Source organism: Sarcophilus harrisii, chromosome X (genome assembly GCF_902635505.1).
Source record: "Sarcophilus harrisii chromosome X, mSarHar1.11, whole genome shotgun sequence".
Lineage (NCBI taxonomy): Eukaryota > Metazoa > Chordata > Mammalia > Dasyuromorphia > Dasyuridae > Sarcophilus > Sarcophilus harrisii.
In genome coordinates this window covers 26,143,419-26,163,546 of record NC_045432.1, presented here as the reverse complement: position 1 = coordinate 26,163,546, position 20,128 = coordinate 26,143,419, and the positions used below count along the sequence as shown (strand labels likewise).

The window sequence follows — 20,128 nt, the reverse complement described above, 5'->3', positions numbered from 1 at the left end:
CAACTCCGCAAATCAAAAGCTATACATATAATTCAAAAAACAAACAAACCCACACCAAAAACATTGGTTTATGAGTTTTAGGCTTCAGAGCATTGGTTGCTTTAAATATGTTGCTGGATCCGTGTAGCACTTTATACCGAGTGTGTCTCTGAACAAGTTTTGTCTTGCCACCTGTGTACCATCCCCAGGTACATCTCATTGTCCCCAGCTGTCTCATTTCCCTAGTTTCAGATTCTGCTGCTCACTGATTTTTCTTCTAGACTTAAACCCTCTGTCCCTCTCTCCTCAGGCTGTAGTTTGGTCCCCCTTTTTCCCTCCCTCCCTTTCACTTAAAACAGCCATGATAGTAAAGTGACATACATTTATTTACTCTTAAGGAGAAAGTTCCCTTTCCATTGACTCCAAAAGGTAACTGAAATTCAGCAACCCAGTGACCCAGATTTGGGAAATTTCACTTTTTTCTTGATTCCACTTTTCCCTCTTCCCTGCAGCCCATGGTCCACAATGCACAGTGAGGTGCCATATCCTGCGGATTCAATCTATCCAACTTATCAAGACTAAAAAACCGTTTAAGATTTAGAGGAGGAAGGAATTTAAGATTATCTAATCCAAAAACATGCAGTGAACAGAGCATTGGACTTAGTGCTGAGTTCAGATTTAAACTAGACATTTCCTGTCTGACCCTGAACAAATCACTATCTGCCTCAGTTTCCTTATTTCTAAAATGGGGATAAAATCTCTCTCTCAAGCGTGAAGGTAAATGAGATATTAAAGCCCTTTAAGGGTAGATATTTTTACAGGTGAGGAACCATACTCAGGGCAAACGTTGAATCAAATCAGTGGTGAAAACAAAATCGAAGTCCAGGTCCTCTATCCCCATATTTATTTAGTGCTGCCACTAAGTCAACAACTTGGGAATTTGCTTTTCTAGTATTATTCAATCAGTAATTCCATATTATCCCTCATTTGGATTAGCCCCAATAAGCTTTGCAAGCCTGGTGGAAGCGACTTTAGTCAAGCCAGGAGTGATTGTTTAGTGCTCACTAAGTGCCCAGGTGCTGGACCCCGAGTCAGGAAGGCTCATTCCCCCCCCCCCCAGTCCAACCTTGCCTCAGGCACTTATTAGCTGTGTGACCCTGAGTAAGTCACTTTACTCTGCTTGCCTCCGTTTCCTCATCTGTAAAATGAGCCGGAGAAGGAAACAGAATTTATTTGCTAAGAAGGTGCCAAATGGTGTTCCGAAGAGGCGGAAACCACGGAACACTCAGGGGCTGGATACCAGGAGGCAGGATTCCAATATAGAAGACAAGCGAAGGGTTGAAAGTTTCCAACTTTTTTCTTACTTTTTTTATTTGGGACAAACGAGTATTTGTAACAAGAAAATCAATATTAAGTAATTGGAAGGGGGTGAGGTGAGGGTGGGATGTAGTAAAGACTTGGGAAGTCCGTGCAAAGGTGGGAAATCAGGATGTAGTGCGGATAACGGTAAGAAGGATGCAGGGCAATCTACTAAGCCATCTCTACAGCCAAACCCCTTCCGTGAAGTCGGAGGGCCGGGACCCGAGCGCACTGTGGCATGCTGGATCTTGTAGTTTTCAAGGTAGTAGGCTAACATTGATTCGGGGAAACGGGGTAGCGCTAATCAATGGATAGCAAGAACTACTCCGGACCGCGCCCTGGGCGGGGCCCGGGCCGGAAGGAGATCGCCAGCGGCCTCCGGCGGCTTCTGCTGGAAATGCTCGGGTGTTAGCGAATAAAACCGCGGCGGAGCCGGGCCGAGCGATCAGTCTCTGGCGCGATCGCAGTCACTGCACCACAATTGCGGGCTGGGTCTAAAGGATTTAAAGGGCGGGACCCAAGCTCGGGAGGGCCGGGCTTGTGGTGATGACATCCTGACGCTGCCTTGGGTAGAGGCTGGGCCATGAAAGAAGATAAGGAGAAAGCGAGGCCCAAGGAGAAGCGGCCGCCCTCGTTAGCAGTCTCGGCTGCAGCAGCGACAGCGGCGGCAGCAGCAGAGACAGCGGCGGCGGCGGTCACCAAAGCAGCGGTTACCGCAGCTGCGGCGGCGGTAACTGCAGCCTCAGCCTCAGCCTCAGCCCCGGCCCCGGCCCCGGCCCCGGCCCCGGCCCCAGCTCCGGCTCCAGCTCCAACCCCGGCCCCGGCCCCGGCCCCGGCCCCGGCCCCGGCCCCGGCTCCGGCTCCGGCTCCGGCTCCGGCTCCGGCTCCAGCCCCGGCCCCAGCCCCACCCCCAGCTCCAGTTCCAGCTCCCCCAGCAGCGAGCTTCGGCGGCGGCGCGGCGGCGGACTACGCTAAGACCCAGGACAGAAAGGCCGAGCGATTCAAAGACAAGGAGATGCTGAGCAAGGTGCGAAGGGCGCGTGCAGGTTCCTTCGCCCCAGGAGCCGCCCGATCTGGGGCCGCGTCTGCCCCTTCCCCCCCACCCTCGAAAAGCTCCGTGCCAGCGGTCGAACGCTGGACACGAATTGTTTTGGGGGATAAGGCAGTTGGGGGGAGGGTAAAAGGGGACGGCAGAGGCGAGGAAGGGGGGAAGGAGGAAGAAGGGAGGGTGCGACTGCGGGAAAGGCGAACTTGGGGTGGTGCCCATTTGGGTGGAGAGAACAGAGGCCCAAGAGCAATAGAAAGGGGGGGCAGAAGGTCGGAGAGGGTTGCAGTGGGAGAAGGGGGGGTATGTCGTGGGGGAGGGGTCAGAGAGGAGCTGGGAGGTGGAGGGGGCGGGGACGAGGAGAGGAGGGGGGGAGAAGGGTTAGAAAAAGCCTCCGCTTTTTTACCCGATGAAGGCGGGTAAAGCGGAAAGGGGCGCAGGTAGGGTTGGGGGGAAGCTGAAGATTCAGAGGGCGGGGTGGAGAGGGGAAATCACAGTGAGGAATGGAGGAGGGGGAAAGAGAGAAGGGAGATGGACTGAGAGGACCGTTCCTTTCTCCCTCCCTGGAAATACTCTTATTTCACCCACTGGGGATGGGCCCCCACCTTAGCCTGATGACTCTCTCCCCTTCAGAAAGCTGGCGTTCACATGCGCAGAGCTGGCTTTGGCTAGCTGGGTGGGGATGGTGGAGGGTGCGGGAGTAGTTTTACAAATCTATCTGGTCTCCTTTGAGCTGCAGCAGACTTGGGGTTGAGGAATGGAGTCTTAAAAGCTTTACTGCATCCACCCGGAAGCCCCGGGTAGCGGCAGCAATCGTGTAATATTTTTCGAGGGGAAAAATGGTGGACCTCGTGCTGGGCTTGGGCAGGCCCCCTGGGGCCGAAATATCTTGGAGCCTGTGTTTCTCTTCTGTAGATTGTAGCCTCTGAGATCCTCAGAAGTCATTGAGTCCAGTCTCCTGGGAGGGAAGAGATGTGGCCAAGGTCACACCAGTTGAAAGTGACAGAATTGGGCCAGATCAGTGGTCTTTCTAGTTCATCCACCATAAAGCCTTATACTGCACACTGGGCTAAGAATTAGGAGAACTGGATTTAATCCTTAATTAGTTGTGTCCTTAGGTCAATCACTTTCTTCTGGGAGCCTCAATCTGCTCAATTATAACACAAGGGAGTTGGATCCATGTTAATAATCCCCTTTCCAGCTCTAATGATGTATGTCTGAGTGACCTCGCCTGTAAAATAGGCATAATGGTGTTCTAATTCCCCTTCCTCGCAAGCTTGTTTTGAAAAACGAGTATCAGGCATATAAAAGCTTTCTGTAATCCCAAAATGCTAGCTAAAATAGAAGCAGTTGCTTTTCAAAACAACAAGCAAGTAGGATCACTCTGCAAAAGTCCGTTCCCATGAATGCATGATATAAATAAAGCATCTGTACCCAGAGAAAAGATACAAAGTATTGCAGGCGGAGGAGGAACCTTGCTGGTATGTAATCTTAGACCTTGGTTCTCATTGCCTTAACTGTTAAAGCTACATGGAGGGAAACAAGTTACCATTTTGTAGCAGCAAGGAGCCAGGTTGAGATATGCCCCCACGAAGCAAACTCACAAGACAGAACAAGTACTGACCCTGGCCATTATGGGGTGGCAAACTAATGCTGTTGTTTATTCTCTTTAATTCTTGTGTCAAAGGTGATCATTCGGAGGTTGCCTCCTACTTTGACCAAGGAACAGCTTGAAGAACACCTTCAACCTCTGCCTGAACATGATTATTTTGAGTTCTTTGCAAATGATTCTAGGTAAAAATAAATCAATCAATAAAATTTCTTTTGGTTGTTTTGTCAAAGCTTCATTTAAAGCTTGTCTTGCTAATGCTTCTCATTATGCTTTGGGGCCTATCTCCAAACAGAATTAATATGCATGTTTGCGACTCACAGCAAGGCACCTATAAGCACATTGACGTTTTGTTCTTTCTTTCTGCAGTTTGTATCCTCACATGTTTTCTAGAGCATACATCAACTTTAAAAACCAAGAGGACATTGTTTTGTTCAGGGATCGATTTGATGGTTATGTTTTCGTTGACCATAAAGGTGAGTCCCGGTAACTATTGCAAGGAGGGCCTTTGTTTGATACATCTGCTTGCTTAGAAACACAGTGTATCCTGTATCAGTGCTATCCTCCCAGGCTTTTAAAGCACTTGTATGTGATACAGTATCAATGACATTTTTACTTGGGCACTAACTTTAACACTCTTGCAAACATAAATCATGCCTTGATATCGGAGATAAACACGGTAGGTGAAATGCTAGATTTGGAGTGAGGAAGATTGGGTTTCAATTTTGCCTCTTGATACTAACTACGTGACCCCATTCAAGTTGTTTGAGCTCTCAAGACTAGAAACAGCTCTCTTTAACACTTAAATCTAAATTACATCCAAGTTTGGCTTGTAGAACTCCTAGCTAGGCACAATTCTTGGAATTCCTTAAAACAAACAAAAAACAACTTGACATTTTTAATCATACCTGGAAATATAACACTTTAGCAGTCTTCCAGATTTCTTATTATTAGCCTCTTAGAAATCAACCAATCCTCAACTGTTTAGAAAGAACCTACTATGTACTAGCTACTCTGCTAGGAAAGAGCCTGATACTTTAGAATCAAGGAAACCTTAGCTTGATTCTAGCACTAATTCATTTTGTCCCTTGGGGAAGTTATATTGCTTCTCCTGGCTCCCAAATCCTTTTAGATCTAGAACTGGAAGGCACCGCAGAGACCATTGAGTTTAGTCCCTTTATTTTTATGTCCAGCATGTTATGGGGCAGTCACTAAAGATGCTAGGTATCCAAGGTAGGATGTCAACCCTAGGTTCTCTCATCCGCAATCCATCACTCCTTCCATTGTGCCATGTTGTTTGTCCCTTCCGGCCCTGACGATCTAGGGTTCCCTGCTTTTTTCACAGGTTAGTAAAATGAAAGAATTTCCCATTGTTCACTGCCCATTTGAGAAGAATTGTTGCCAGCTCTGGCCTGAATAATGCTTTGTTCTGAATGTTTGAATTATGTTGGCAGCTATGTTGCTTTGTGTTCACATAAAGGTATATAACAGATTTCGAATATTCCCTCCCAGCCCCAAGGATTCTTTGTTATTGACTCAATTGAGATCAAACTTTTTAAGCCATGGTATTCTCTGCAGTAGAAGACATGTAAATGTCTTCCCTGATGGGACCATTTTTCCTGAGTCTGGAAGATTTCTAAGCCTAACCCCTCCACCAATATACTCTAAAACACGGTAATCCACAGGTAATCCACCAATTATCACTCCGATTTTAACTCTAGGTTAAAAATGGGTGGGGGCTTTCAGGTTTTCCGCAATACTCCAACTTTAATGAGATGAAAACCTTAAAAAGGTTTTTGCTTTTTGTTTTATAGCATGACATTAACATTTTAAATTGTCTTTATAAACTTAACGTGAACAATATGAACAGTTCAGTTTGTAAAAAAAACAAAACAAAAAAAACAGCAAAGAGGGGTGTGTATGTCCCACTTTCATGTTCCTTAACCAACTCCCTTCCGTGTGTTTTAAAATTTTTGTTGACAACTGTTTTTCTTTCATCCTTTTTTCACAACTCTCACTACCACTTTCCTTTTATAACAAGTGTATGGCCATATCTGAAACTGTATGCTTGCATACTCCGTCAGCTCTTCAAGAGATGGGAAGGAAAATTTCTCCATTAGTCTTCTGGAGACAGGACTCCTTGATTAAACTGGGGTGATTTTGAAAAGCCCTCTCTCCTGAATCAGTCCACTGTGCTTTGCACCAGTTCATTCTATTCCTTCTGGGTTTCTTGAATCCATTATATTCATCTTTTTGTTCCAAGAAATTCTATTACATTACATTCATAGGCTTGAATTTATCCAGCCATTCTCCTCATTCATTTGTTACCCACCTTGTTCTTTGCTACCACAAAAAGAAGTGCTATAAATATTTTTGTGCACACGAGTCCTTTTCTTCCAATTTTGGCCTCTTTGGGTGGGTATAGGCCGAGTAGTGTTACCACTGGGTCCAAAGGCAAACACAGTTTAATAATTTATCACCGCCATCCTTTTCAGAGAATGTGCCGATAGCAGTTGAACCAACATTAGACTTTCAAAGTTAATTTTTAATTTTAATTATCATTATTATATACAGATATAATAATGATAATTAAAATTAGATTTTAACATGAGAAAGAGCTAATCTTTTTATTTTTTAAAAATCCAACTGCCTAATGTGGTAAGTGGTATGTTTGTCTCAGCGGAGGTGTCTGATCTGAGCAAATATGGAATGGCTCAAGAAAGGCTGTGGAAGAAGTTCCTGTAGTAATTGGGAAAAAGTCAGAAAGTCTTAGCATTCCTCTATCGTAAGGAAAATGAATTGGAATCAGGATAGCTTTTTATCAGTTTTCAAAATTATTTCTAAGAATACTGAAATTAGCATTTTGTTTTTGCAGAAAAAATAAAAAATGAATTGTCTCTGAATTTTTAATGATGTTGATTCAGAATCTGTCTTATTAAAGTATGCAGCTAAATACAGTTGTTAGCCATTAGATAACAGGAAAAAAAATGAATTTAAGGTACCTTCCCAAGGTTTTTGGAGGATTTCTCTTTTGCTCTCTTTCTTTAATAGTTCACCATTCTGAAAAGACTACTTGCTCTTGCTGTCTCTGTTTCTTCTCCCCAGAAATCATTATTAACCTCTTTATATCCTGATAATATCTGCAGTAACCTTCTAATGGTCTTTATTGTGAGGCTAATGAAATTCATGTCAAGTGATTTCAGAGGGAGAAGGCAATGTTCACATTTCAAGGTGAAAAACTATACAGAACATCAAGAGCTCTGGGAGAATGATTTAATCTTCTGTAATAACCACAATTTAAAAACATACAAAAAGAACAAATTTTGTTTTGAGATGGAATTTTGTAAACTGTTACTTTTTGTAACTGAACAGCTTACAACTTTTTAGCAGATGCCTTGGGTCATGATTATGATTCATGGTCCCGTAATTCATTCTGTGCCTTTGATGGGCTCGGGGCTTTTGTTGAATAGGACTGTTTGGCACTTATCACAAATGGTCCAGAAACTGTGGTTCCATCTATGCTTGTCTCCCTCTTATCACCTGCTACTTTCTGCTCCTGCTTGTATTTTCTCCTTCTACAGAGGGTGGGTTTGGAAATCAGATAATAAAAATGGTTTGGATTTGTGTGATCTTTGTGATCATATGGAAGCCATTTCTCTTACGTTTATAGATGTAGAGCCAAGGGTAGAGGGGTCATGTGATTTAGTTGATTAACTCCGTTTTTTCAGATGTGCAAACTGAACTCCAGGAGATAATTTGTCCAGGGTCACACAGGTAGCAGAGCTGGGTGTTTGAACTCCGGTCTTAGTCCACTCTAGTGCGTTTCCCATAACAGGATGCTGTTTTTCCTTCCTCTGAAGTTTCTTGACATTTGCCTATGGTGGCAGTGATCCCATTCTATATAGTATTACTGCTAGGTGTTTACAGGTTGTATCTAATTTTATACTTTTGCCTGTAAAGTTCAGGGTTTTTTTTTTTTTAACTTCCTGCCTTTCTGCTTTGTTTCAAGTAGATGAGGAATTGTTTTTCAATAAATCTGTGAATAGAGAACTTCCAATGAGGAAACTGCTGCTTTTTTGGCACTTATTTTGCAAGTTGTACTTTGGGGAAACTGAGACGCATGTGACTTGCCTAGGGTCATGTAGCCAGTATATGTTAGAGGTAGGACTTAAGTCTGTTATTTTTATTCATTCTTTTTCTCTCTTTTCTTCCTTCTTTCCCTCCCTCCCTCCCTTCCTCTCTGCTCAGCTGAATGAATAGTAAAGTAGATAAGAGTGCTGGGCCTGGAATCAGGAAGACTTAACTTTCTGAGTTCAAATTTGTCTTCAGACACCTATTAGCTGTGTGACCCTGGACAAGTCGCTTCACCTGATTATTTCAGTTTCCTCTTCTGTAAAATGAACTGGAGAAAGAAATGGCAAACCATCTAGTACCATTGCCAAGAAAATCCTAGGGCTCACAAAATTGGACACAACTGAAACTATTTGATGACAACAACCTCCATCCCCTCTTAAGACTGAATAACCCTTTTACGTGTTTTTTTTTTTTTTTTTTAAGATGATGAACTCAACCTATAAAAGCATCTTCGTTCCTTTCTAAGTTGTCTTTTTTCCTGTTAACTGAGCTTTCTGGGTTACAGAAAACCCAGTAACTCAGTTCATAGTGTTTTTCTTGATGGTAAGAGGTGAGAACCTTCTTGGGGAAGGCAACCTAGTAGAATACAAAGAGACTTGGTTTTGTCAGAAGTCTTGGTTGGTCCTTTAGACCCTTATGAGTCTGGACAAGTCACTTCCCTTCCTTGGGTCTGGGGAAATGGGGGTGGGTGGATACCTTTCAGGTATGAGCCCAAGATCATCTGACATGATTTTAAATTACTGCCTTTATAAAATCATGTATTCTTGCCAAGGGACCATCTCTTAGCCTGTTTCTTCATGTGTAAAACCCAGGCTGAACCCTGGGTAAAACCACCTACCTCTTGTTTTTGTAACAGCACGTGGAGAACCCACGAGAACCATAAAAATATATACGAACAATTTTTTTGGGGGGGGCTATTGTGTTATTTTTCCAAACAGGTCAGGAGTATCCCGCCATAGTGGAATTCGCTCCTTTCCAAAAATCGGCAAAAAAGAAGAACAAGAAGAAAGATGCCAAAAGTGGGACTATTGAGGATGGTACGATACCATCATGGTGGTATATGGGATCAGAGTTGAGGGGGGTGGGGTGGGGGGGAGGGAGAACTTGCTTTTTAAAAAAAAAAAAAAATTATTTTTGCAAGAGGTAAAGTTGATGAGATATAATTCCACAGTGGGGGACTAGAATGTTGTCAATCTTTAGAGGGAAGTTGGAAATCTGATAAACAATGCTGCTTTTCTCTAGCTAACTGAATTTTAATTATAGCCTCAGGGAAACAGTGTAGTCAGTAAATCCTGTATTTCTGTTGCTACTTTTGACGGTAGTGATGAGGACCTTTGTTTACCAGATGAAGATACCTCAAATACACCAAAAGAGAAGCCACTGTTTGACCTAGAGCCTCAGTTTCCTCTTCTCTAAAATGAGGGGCTTGGACTGGTTGGCCTCTGAGGTTGCTACTGGCCACGTTAACAGAAATGGCTTTGGTTTCCATTTCTACCTTCTTTGTAATTAGAAAATCTAGACAAGGTTGGTCACGCCAGTCTGGAGGACGAGGACCTCATCAAGTTGTAGTCTTTCTTCTGATTTTTTTTTTTTAGCATGACTTGGGATTAATGCTTAATTGGTCACTGTATTCTAAATTTAGAACATTCATTTACACGTATGTTGATAATGGTCTGACTCCATCAGCTCAAATCCATAGACAGGCAATAATTGGTGATCGTAGCTCCTGATCTTCGGCCAACCTCTGAAATGAAAAGATGCCCCCGACAGCATCTCCTCCCCAAGCTTTTCAAAATCGAGGGACTTGTTTTGCTCCCCAGCAGTAGACCCATAGCTTGTATTTTATAAGGAAAGTGCAGTGTAAACCTGATAATAAATTGCTTATTATATTATGAATTGAGATCATCAATTTGGATGATCAGGTCCCATCTATTCTACCTTGCATTCCAAATAGTTTCTTTCTTTGAAAAACAAGAGTTGTAATAATGACTAGCATTTTTATAATGCTTTAAGATTGGCAGAGTACCATAATGTTCTTTCCTTTGTCCCTTACAATAGCCTGGGAGGAAGGGGCTATTATTATTACCACTCATTTTACTGAGAGCTGAGAGCTTGGGTCATTTGCTCAGGATCACACAACTGAGATGTTGGAGTCTGGATTTGAACTCTTATCTTCCTGATAGCAAGTCCTGCACTCTTAACCACTTTGTCACCTGATTTTGAGCAAGCCACTCAACCTGTTTCCTCCTCTGTTAAATGGGGATAAAATGGGGAGGGGCGTGTATTACATAATTCTCTCCAGCTCAGAGTCTTGTGAAACACATGCCCTTTATCACCTAAAATGCCATGTTCCAGAACTGACCTTAGATCTCCTTGAGGTGGTGTGAGCTGCATCTTCACAGTTCAAATATAAGTGTATTTCGTGTTTTCCTGAAGAATTCTACAAAAACAAATGTAGAGTAAAATCTGGGTACCCTAGAGAAGCTTCCCATTTAATGGACTCATGTTTGGATAGAGCATTTATTGACCCCAATTTTATTTGTGCAAATTCTGACTTTCATATTGAATTTATTTCAATCGATAGACATTTATTAAATGTCTACTATGGGCCAAGACTTAGGACAAGTCCTAGGAATGTGAAAAGAGACGTAGGACAGTCCTTCCCCTTGAGGAGCTTAAATCTAATGTTTAAAGAGAGGTTTGCAGGAAAAAGCATCCTATTAATTCTGTTGTCTGCAGATACTATCACAGTGAAGCCTCTTGTCAGTGTGAGGTTGACTATTGCAGCTTTTAAAAGGGGGGGGGGTTGTTGGGGATGGAACAAGTTCTCCCCACATGTGTCCCCGTATCAAAGAGCCAAAGCAATAAAATCTCAAGTACCCTTTTCTTTGTCTTCTTTTGGGAAACCCAAAGTGGAGTTTGCAAAAAGTAGTGAGGGAATCCTTCTGACAGACTTGTATGCAGTCTGACACCAAAAGGCTGCCATATTTACTTCCTCAATTCCATATTTAGACCCTGAGTACAAGAAATTTTTGGAGAGTTATTGTGCAGAGGAAGAGAAACTGACGTCTACCCCGGAGACTCTGTTAGAAGAAATAGAAGCAAGAAATAAAGAGCTGATAGGTAAGGGAGAAGGGAGGGCAGAGAGAACACCTTTCAGGTAATGTGTGCTTCCTTAAAGGGTCGTGAGTTTATTAAATTTTACGATATCGGTTATTATGAACACGTTGCTATTCTGTAAATAATTGGTAAGTGCCAATCTTGGGAGCGATCAATGGGGAGTGTTATCGATGTTTTGGGTTTTTCAGTCAGTAACTTTTGGATGAGTTAAATAAAGCACATTTGATAGTGTACATGGCATTATATGCCTATAATCATCCACCTTCCTGCCTAAAGTCTCTTCTCTTGGGACTAAGGTTCAGTCTCCCAATCACCCAAAGTCTGTTCATGTGATTGGGGTCATTGTCTTCCCTTGTTCTCTCTTCACTCTTCCTCGGTTCATACAAGCCTTCCCATGTTTCTCTGTTTTCCTTATGTTTGTTATTTCTTTTAGTGGAATAACATTCCATTGTATTCATAGATCCCACTTTGTTCAACCGGTTCTCAGCTGTTCTCCAATCAATGGGCACCTACTTTGTTTCCAGTTTTTTGCTGTTGCAAAAAGAGCTGCTATGAAAACCTTTGTATATTGTGGGGCCTTTCTATTTTTTTTTTTATCTTCTGGGGGGTATAGAGGTTTAAGGATTGTAAATTTTAGGACCTTTGAACTTCTGGTAAGTTTTTGAAGATGTTTTGGTGTTTTCTACTACTTACAAATGAGTAATTCTAGCTAAAATATTATCCATAAACCTCCGTGCCAGATCCTGTTCTCTTCTCCCTGTATACTGTTGACCTTGGCGAGCCTGTGTGCATCCATGACGAGTTAAGTGATAATCTGTGCAGATGGTTCCTGGTTCCGTTTGTCCAGACCTATCTTCTCCCCTAGAGGCCAATCCGGCATTACCAACTTACCCACTGAACATTTCAAACTGGAGGGTTCCATGGTATCTCATATGCGACGTAAATAAAACTAATGCTGTTGTAGGACTGACATTCTTCTGGTTACCCAGGTTCACAGTGTGTCATCCGGGATGTCGCCCTTCCTTACCTCCCATCCAATCAGTTGCCAGATTTTATTTGTTTTTTCCTACCTCCCTCACATATCTCTAATCTGTCCCTCTTCTCACCACTCCCATAGCCACCGGCCTAGTTCAGGGCCTCATCCCTTCTCACCTAGGCTTATTACAGTAGCTTCCTACTTGACTTGCCTTTAAGTCTCCCTCAAGTCCAATCCCCTTCTCAGCTTCCAGAATGATTTTCCTTAAGGCCAGGTCTGAGCATACCATTTCCCAACTAGGTAAACTCCAGTGGCTCCCTTTGATCTTTCAGCCAGAATCCAAACTCATCTGCTTGGCTTCTAAAGCCTATTGAAATCAGGTTCTACCCTACTTTTCCAGCCTAGTATGCTTGACTCTTGAACTTTGCATTACAGCCATGCTAGCCTTTTCTCTGTTCCTCACATATGGCATTTCATCTCCCATCTCTACACCTTTGCATTAGCTCTGCCCTGTTCCTGAAATGGACTCCTCACATAAACAGCCTTCTCTGATTCTTCATCCCTATCTGTTCTCTCCCCCCGCAAAAAATGATCACCTTGTATTTATTCTGTATCTGCTTATACCTGCTGGTTTTCCCTCTCCTTTTGTTCTGCCCCCCTTTCCCTGTTCCCCCCCCCCATTCCCTTCCACAATCAGCATTGAGTTCTTTGAGAACAAAGGCTGTCTTTTGCTTTTCTTTGTATGTCTGCCACTTAACACAAGGCCTGGCACTTAGGAAGCATTTGATAAACGTTTGCTAGTTGGTTGATGGGGGAAATAAAAGCCTTATAATGAATTGTTTCTTTTTCTTTGGCCTTGTCATAAAACCAAAAAAAAAATGTTTTCCTTAAAAGTCTAGGTATAACTGAATTCTTTCTTAAAGGTCGACTAGCTTCATTCATGTTATATAGTTGTTGCTGAAAAGGGGGCATTCCCTCCAGGATGATGTCCCTGACCTTAAATAAGTAGCACATCCCCTTTTGAAAGCCTCTGTAAGAGCTCTTAATGAGCTATAAGGCATTGGACAAATGTAGGGATGATTTTTGCTACTACCGGTTTGAAAAGCAAAACTTTCTTCTGATGTGTTAGATATTTTCCTTTAAAGTCCATAATTTTCCTGGCCCTGGAGGTCAGAAGAAAGTTCTTTCTAGGTGTATAATTGACACTGGATTTTCCCCCCTTATATTTATGTAGCCAAGAAGACAACTCCCCTTTTGAACTTCTTGAAAAATAAACAGGTAAGAAATAATGTAGGTTCTCTTAATAAAACTGATCAGTCATTTACACCGGACCAGAAAGTGGCTGGGGGGAGGAAGGAGGAGGGTGGCCTTCCAAGCATGTGTCTGTGGTTGTTCCCAGCCACTTGGGCCCTGGAGTAGGGAGCCTAATCTCACCGTTTTTTAGACTTGGCCCTTCTGCCTGATTGTGATAGGGAGATACCAGGGAGCTCAAATGCAAAAATGGACATAAAGGGCTTTGTAAACTTTAAAGCACCATTTAAATGTAAACTGCTATTTTTGCATGGTGGTAATTAACTATCTTGTTGATTGGATGCCCTTTGGTTTTTTGGAAGCTACCGGTAAGGCAAATTTTGCCTAGCTGGGCACCTCTCCTTCCTGGAGGAACGCAGGGTTGGATTCTGTGGACAGGACAGAGAAGGGGGGGTTGTCTTTGCTAGATGCAGGGGTACCTGGTATGCTTCGTGGCCATCTTCTTTAAAAGCCTTTGACTCCTCTGTTTGTAGAGGATGAGAGAAGAGAAGAGAGAAGAGAGGCGCCGGAGAGAGATTGAGAGAAAAAGGCAAAGAGAAGAAGAAAGGAGAAAATGGAAGGAAGAAGAGAGAAGAAAAAGAAAGGATACTGAGAAAATCAAGAAGATTGAGAGAGGTCCCGAAAAAGAGAGGGATAGATCAAAGGATGAACCAAAGATTAAGGTATGAAATCCATGTTGCAGAAAAGTCGCATGGAACACCTTCCCGAAACATGTATGGAGTGTCCGTGTATTGAGTGTCGGTGTAGCTGAAATAAAGTTTCTTGTGGCAAACCAATAAAGCAACCTTTTTTCCTCCAACACTTATCATTTTATTCTGAGAAATGGGAAGCCCTTGAGATCATTAAGCAGCACTATACCATTTAATTTGTCATTACAAATTTTGTCCTTTTTTTGATCCATTTTTGCCAGTTAACATGGTCCATTATTAGATTTCTACTTGTTTGATTTTCCTAGGAAATAAGTCCTTTGGGTGGCTGGGGGTGGGGTGGGGTGGGGTGCGGTGCGGTAGAACTTAATCCACGTTTTCCTTCACACTGACACTCAATCAGGTTGGCTTGTCTGTGTGTTTTCCCCACTGTCTTATGGTACACAGGTTAGAAACTGCCAATCACCAGAGTGCCAGTGCCCTGCACAGTGGAACCCAGTTTAGTACTTTGTCATATGACCAGGTCTTACCAAGTGCTTGGGGTGCTAGGGTTAGCAGTGAAAACACCTAGTAGTCCTGCAAGCAGGGCTCAGTGCCAAACCACAGGCCCACTGACTTCTCTCTGCTGCATTTCCATAGCTTATGAAGGAAGATCAGCTGATTTGAGTCCTTCTCCCTCTTCCCTCTGCCTCCACTGTCTTCAGGTTAGGGCCTAGTTGTGTTGGGCCTGCATGGCATTCTGCTCCCTCTCTTGTCAGTGTTTCCCCATTGTGCACAGGACTCAACAGCCAGTGAACAGCTCTCGGTCACAAAGGCTTCAAATGTCTCCTCAAGGAAAGAACTAGAGCTAGGCCCTGCTAGCTGCCCCTCTGGATTAGGGTTTGGGGAAGCTTTTGCTCTGCCACGTTTCATGGAATATTTGTTCCCTGACATTGGGGGAAAGGGGAGAAATTTGCCCCAAAGTGGGAATCGATCCATCCTCTTCTACTCACAATGGGAGGCCTGGTATTAATGGTATTCCCGTCTTACCCCCCACACATTTGCTTCTCTTGGTGCTGGAGTCTCCTTAGTAAGCCCCCAGTTTGCTCACAAAGGGTGAGAGATATCCTTGGGTTCTCTCTGTCTTTCTCTCTGTCTCTCTCTGTCTCTCTCTGTGTGTCTCTGTCTCTCTGCCTGCCACCTCAGCTGTGACTTGTCCTTTCCCCACCTCTTTCCAACAAGGCAGCTACCCATAAGCAGGAGACCCATTTATTTACATTTCTATTAGAGTACTGAGTATTCTGGCTTCTAATGTGCAGTCAACTCCTCTCCACAGAAGATGCCTATTGGAGAGCGAAGAAGAACATACGCTATGGACCAGCAGTGTGATACCCACCTAGGATGATGCTTTGCCTGTCATGCTGTTCAGATTGGACTTGAGCCCTTTGCAGGGGACTCGTTTGTTTCTGCTTAATTAGCTCCTGCTTCAGTGTGTGCTGTGCTATTATGCCCTTCGCTCAGTGACGTAGCGCTGCATGAAGCCTTTGTCCTAAGACTGGAGTTATGTCTTCCATAAGAATATATCTTGATCTTGTCCATCATTTAGGGTTCTTTAGTGACAGTTGGGGGCAGAGAAGGAAGGGGTTTTGTGTGTACACTAAGAGTCTTAGAGCTCACACCTGCCTGTGTGTTAGTCAGTTCTCTTTTAATAAGTAAACATTAAGTATCCCACTCCCGCTCAGCAGAGATGGAATGGCAGTCTATCCCCCATGTACCATATGAGGCGTTTGGCTTTATTAACCAGCTGCTGGGTGGTTCTTAACCATTCAACCGGGTACCATCACAACAAAAAGCCTTGAGTGAGGTGGATCGGTCCTTTGGTGACAGAGGTATTTGTCACTCGGAGCATTAACCCGAATCAAACCCCGGCAGCACCCACTCACCGTGTTTAGGTTCATGATGTATTCTGCCACAAAACGTCACCAACCACAATGGCCACGTTCCTTTGCTATGGACAACGTGCTTGGGAATTGTGCGTTGGTCTTTCTAAAACTGAAGAGTTGGGATCCTCTCACTACACAGTGAGTGAGCTGCCCAATTTCAGTGAGTGGGTGATGTGGACGCTGGTTTCGCCTCTTTAGTAAGTCACCTTTCCCTGTACACTATCCGTTAACCAGAGAACTGGAGTGCACCTGGCTCCATTTTCAGAGGGGGGAGCCAAATGGGAGTCACTGTGAGTGGCCTAAGGCTTAGACGGGCCAGAGTGTATTTTTCTTTAGGTATTTAAAATTTACAGGGGAAAAAAAAGGGAACCCTCTCCTTCTTTACCCCTCAAAATGAAAATAAACTTGTTCTTTTTCAAGCTGCTCAAGAAGCCAGAAAGAGGAGATGAAAAAGAATTGGAAAAAAGGGAAAAATCCAAGAGATTGGACAAAGAGAATCTGAATGAGGAAAAAACCAATGGGCAGAGTAGTGCGGCGGCCAAGCGTTCTGATGGGGAGTCGAAAGAAGAGAAAGCCAAGAAGTTAGTATTCTAGGGCTCACCAGCATGTCTCCTTTAGGCTTGTCTCTGCAGCGTTGAACTGAATTCTCCAAACAGTTAAGTGGCTCCTATATGCGAGGGTGCTATTGGCATTGGTTGCTCTGTCCTGGCTTTGCCGCAGAATGAAGATCAGCTACTGTTTCTGATCAGATGGTGGGGAGGAGGGTCCAAAATGCTCCTTGTCGTGCGTCTCTGGGCAGCTTTCCAGAGGAGCTTGAACAAACGCAGGGTTACACGATGTGACCGGTTACAGCACGCTCTTAGGGCCTTTTTTTTTCTAGGTAGCTTCATTTCGATAGCCACGTCGAAAGCACAGTCTGTCTTTCCCTTGTGGTGCCCAGAACACTGAGGGTTCATTCTCAGATTTGTTTTCCATGCAGATCTGAAGATGAGGGTGGCAAAGACCACAGGGAGAGGGACAAGGACTATGAAAGAGACAAGGAGCGAGAGAGGCAGCAGCGAGAGAAGGAGAAACTGAGGCGGCAGGAAGAAGACAAAAGGAGACAAAAGGAACGCTTTGAGAAGGAGAAGACCTTTAGAAGAAAAGAAGAAGAAATGAAAAAGGAAAGAGATCTACTTAGGGACAAAGGAAAGAGGAGTGATGGTACAGATTTAATAGGCAACTCAGACAGAATGACCAAAGAGGACAGAAAAGAAGATGCAGCGAAAAGAGATCGCATAAGAAACAAGGTGCTATTTTTCTTTAAATTTCTTTATTTTCATAAGGTGGTTTGGTGGTTTTAAAAAAACATACATTAGATGCTAGAAAATTAGCTTGTCACTTGTTCTCTAGAGACCCGAGTTTCTCCATGGCCACTTTGTAAACAGCTTATCCACAGCCTGCATTGACAAGGAAAAATAAGTTAGGTTGGTGAAATCTAAATGGGAAGAGCCTCTTGGGATTGAAATTTCCCTAGAAATTAAACAAAGCTACTAAAAAACCTTGGATACTGAGATTTCAGGTGGATGGTTTTTAGAGCAAGATTTTATCTTCTAGCACAAACTCCTTGAAACATTAACAGGGCGCTCATCTGGCCACCTCCTTTTGAAGTACTGCTGAAATGTGCCAAAGGAGTGATGCTGCCTGTGTTAACTTTGATTCTATCACTCAGAGAGGGGTTACAAGAAGAACTGGCTTTTGCAGCTGTCCAGTGGAAAAGGGTTCTTGGAGGGGGACTTAGTATGAAAGCTGTTGTCAGGTATTTGAAGGGTTGCTGTATGGCCTCAGAGAACAGGAGGAGGAATGGTAGTGGGGGTGGAGCAAGGTCAATTTTGCCTTGGTGTCAGGGGAAAAAAATCCTAATGGTGAGAGCTGTGGAAGGGACTACTTTGGAAAGTAGTGAGTGTCTTGTCACTGGTGATCTTAAAGTAGAGATAGATTGCTTTCTTGTTAGAGATAGTGTAGAAGGAATACTTTCTCAGGTAAGGATTAAGCTAGATGGCCTCGGGGCCCCCTAGCAACTCTCAGATTATATACTTGAATTAAATTTCTGATAATCAAATTAAATCACAAAGTAAACGTATTGTACCAAATGGCTTTATTGAATCTGAGTTCCAACATGCGGCGGGCACAGAGCCTCTCATCTAGCTGTTACTTTGTTGACCTCTGGTCTTGCGAGTTGTGTTTTAACAGGGTTATTTAACAGGAAAATGAGATCTTGATTTCAGGCTAGCTAGATCAGTGCTAGGCAGAGTTCCCATGTTTGGTTTTTATGATTCTTAAAAATGAGCTCTTGGAAGGGTCATATGCATTGAAAGAAATTTTTGATTTTGTCTTTTCTTCCTCTAAAACTGCCTGCTAAAGGGTTGTGGATTGTTGTTTTGTTTTTGTTTTTGTTTTTGTTTTTTTTTATTCTAGCTGGAATGAGGTAGGTGATGGGGGTAGTTCCCAAACTGAATATTTTAGATTGGTTGAATTCATTTTCAAATGGTCCTGAAATTTGGACAGATGATCTGGAATGTGTCAGTGTGTGCATGTGTCTTGGGTAGCGAGGAATGCACTGTGGTACTTGGGGAAATGATCTCTCATTTTGAATTTTGCAAGCAGAATCCTAGTCGAGGTTGACTATTGGACCATGCACTCCAATTTGGGCCTCTGGGAAGTCTGCAGTCCCGGCGCCACTGAAGTTTTACTACCACTGACAACTATATGGTGCTTAGGACGTTCAAAATGCTACGAAAAGGGCCAGAAGCAACTTGCAGGTCAAGTGCAGCCCACTAATGCGTCTCACACTTCTCTTTAGGACCGCCCAGCAATGCAACTCTACCAGCCAGGTGCCCGGAGCCGGAACCGCCTGGGACCCTATGAAGACAGCCCTTTGAAATCTGCAGAGCCAGCTCCAGATAAAAAGCCAGAGAATGAGAGTAGGAAAGAAGAGGAATGATGGGCCCAGATAGTTCACTGTTCTGACTGTGCCAAAGAGCAGGAATCAAGCAGTCTAGCAGTGCCTTCAAAAAAGAAGGAATAGAGAGAGTATCTCAGAGGGTCCAGGTGCTGGTGGGCTACCTTTCAGATGAGCATGTGGGGGGGGGGCAAACGCGGAAATCTTTGTTCAAGAGGCTAAATTTGAGGCGATTCTTATCTATGCAGCTATTGGAATTTTCTTTTAGGGTTTTCAGATAACAATGAGGAAAATGATTTGAGGTTTGCTTGATTTGAGGTTTGCTAGAATATGAAATGTCTTCTGTGGCCTTAATCACGTGTGCTAAAGTTGGAAGGCTGTAGCTGAGATTGAAAGGTTTCGGTCAGCAAAGCCGAGAATGCTTTCATTTGAGGTAGATTGAGCCACCTTTGAAGGAAGGCTGGCTTCACCTGAAGTCGTACCGTATCGCAGTGTCATTGGAATTAATTACCACATAGGAATTGATTAGAAACCGAAAGCATCCTACTACTTTAGGCGAGACAAAGATATCAGACTACTTTCGAATAAGGAACATTTTGGGTGACCTGCCGACCATGGGCAAATAATGTCTATTTTCTCCGTATGCCAACCTTGGCTTTTCTTTGAATAGAGGTTAGCATCTGAGAATAGTTCAAGCATTTCTTCTTGTTTGGACCTTTTTGTTTTTGTTTTTGTTTTTTAGAACAGAATTACCCAAAATTCAGCCCTCCAGAATTTGACATTTCCATCATTGCTTCATCTTATCCTTTATGGCATGAATTCATTTCCCGTCCCAGGCACAATGGTCACTACCACTTATGGTCACCTTTTATCATAGGAGATTTCAGTTTTCACTATTTTGTACCGATATCAATAAAGTTCTGAGCAAACAGCAAACTCTAAAAGCTGTTTTGAAGTACGTTTACAAAGTTTAAAATAGTTTTTTAGTTGTAATTTAATTTTAAAAAAGCATTTAGTTACCCTACTTTGTGTGCCAGAACTTAGGAAAGATACAGCGGGGAGGAGGCCCTTCCCTGGAGGAAGTC

The 20,128-nt window shown here is 43.3% G+C and overlaps 1 protein-coding gene across 1 annotated transcript; it reads left to right on the top strand.

Moving 5' to 3' along the window:
* The first annotated feature begins 1,766 nt into the window (after positions 1 to 1,766).
* UPF3B (UPF3B regulator of nonsense mediated mRNA decay) lies at positions 1,767 to 19,987 on the top strand. The gene is made up of 10 exons (XM_031945160.1): positions 1,767 to 2,365; positions 4,071 to 4,177; positions 4,362 to 4,468; positions 9,065 to 9,163; positions 11,139 to 11,249; positions 13,457 to 13,500; positions 14,007 to 14,195; positions 16,523 to 16,683; positions 17,082 to 17,391; positions 18,945 to 19,987. The coding sequence occupies exons 1-10, from the start codon at positions 1,922 to 1,924 to the stop codon at positions 19,083 to 19,085; spliced, it is 1,713 nt and encodes a 570-aa protein (XP_031801020.1). The 5' UTR covers positions 1,767 to 1,921; the 3' UTR covers positions 19,086 to 19,987.
* Positions 19,988 to 20,128: the final 141 nt, after the last annotated feature.

What these genes read in the sequence shown, in the direction of transcription:
- UPF3B (XM_031945160.1), top strand. Translation starts at nt 1,922, where the DNA reads ATGAAAGAAGATAAGGAGAAAGCGAGGCCCAAGGAGAAGCGGCCGCCC. An exon ending in AAGTGGGACTATTGAGGATG is followed by an intron (nt 9,164 to 11,138) that starts GTACGATACCAT and finishes TTCCATATTTAG; the next exon opens with ACCCTGAGTACAAGAAATTT. An exon ending in AGGATGAACCAAAGATTAAG is followed by an intron (nt 14,196 to 16,522) that starts GTATGAAATCCA and finishes TTCTTTTTCAAG; the next exon opens with CTGCTCAAGAAGCCAGAAAG.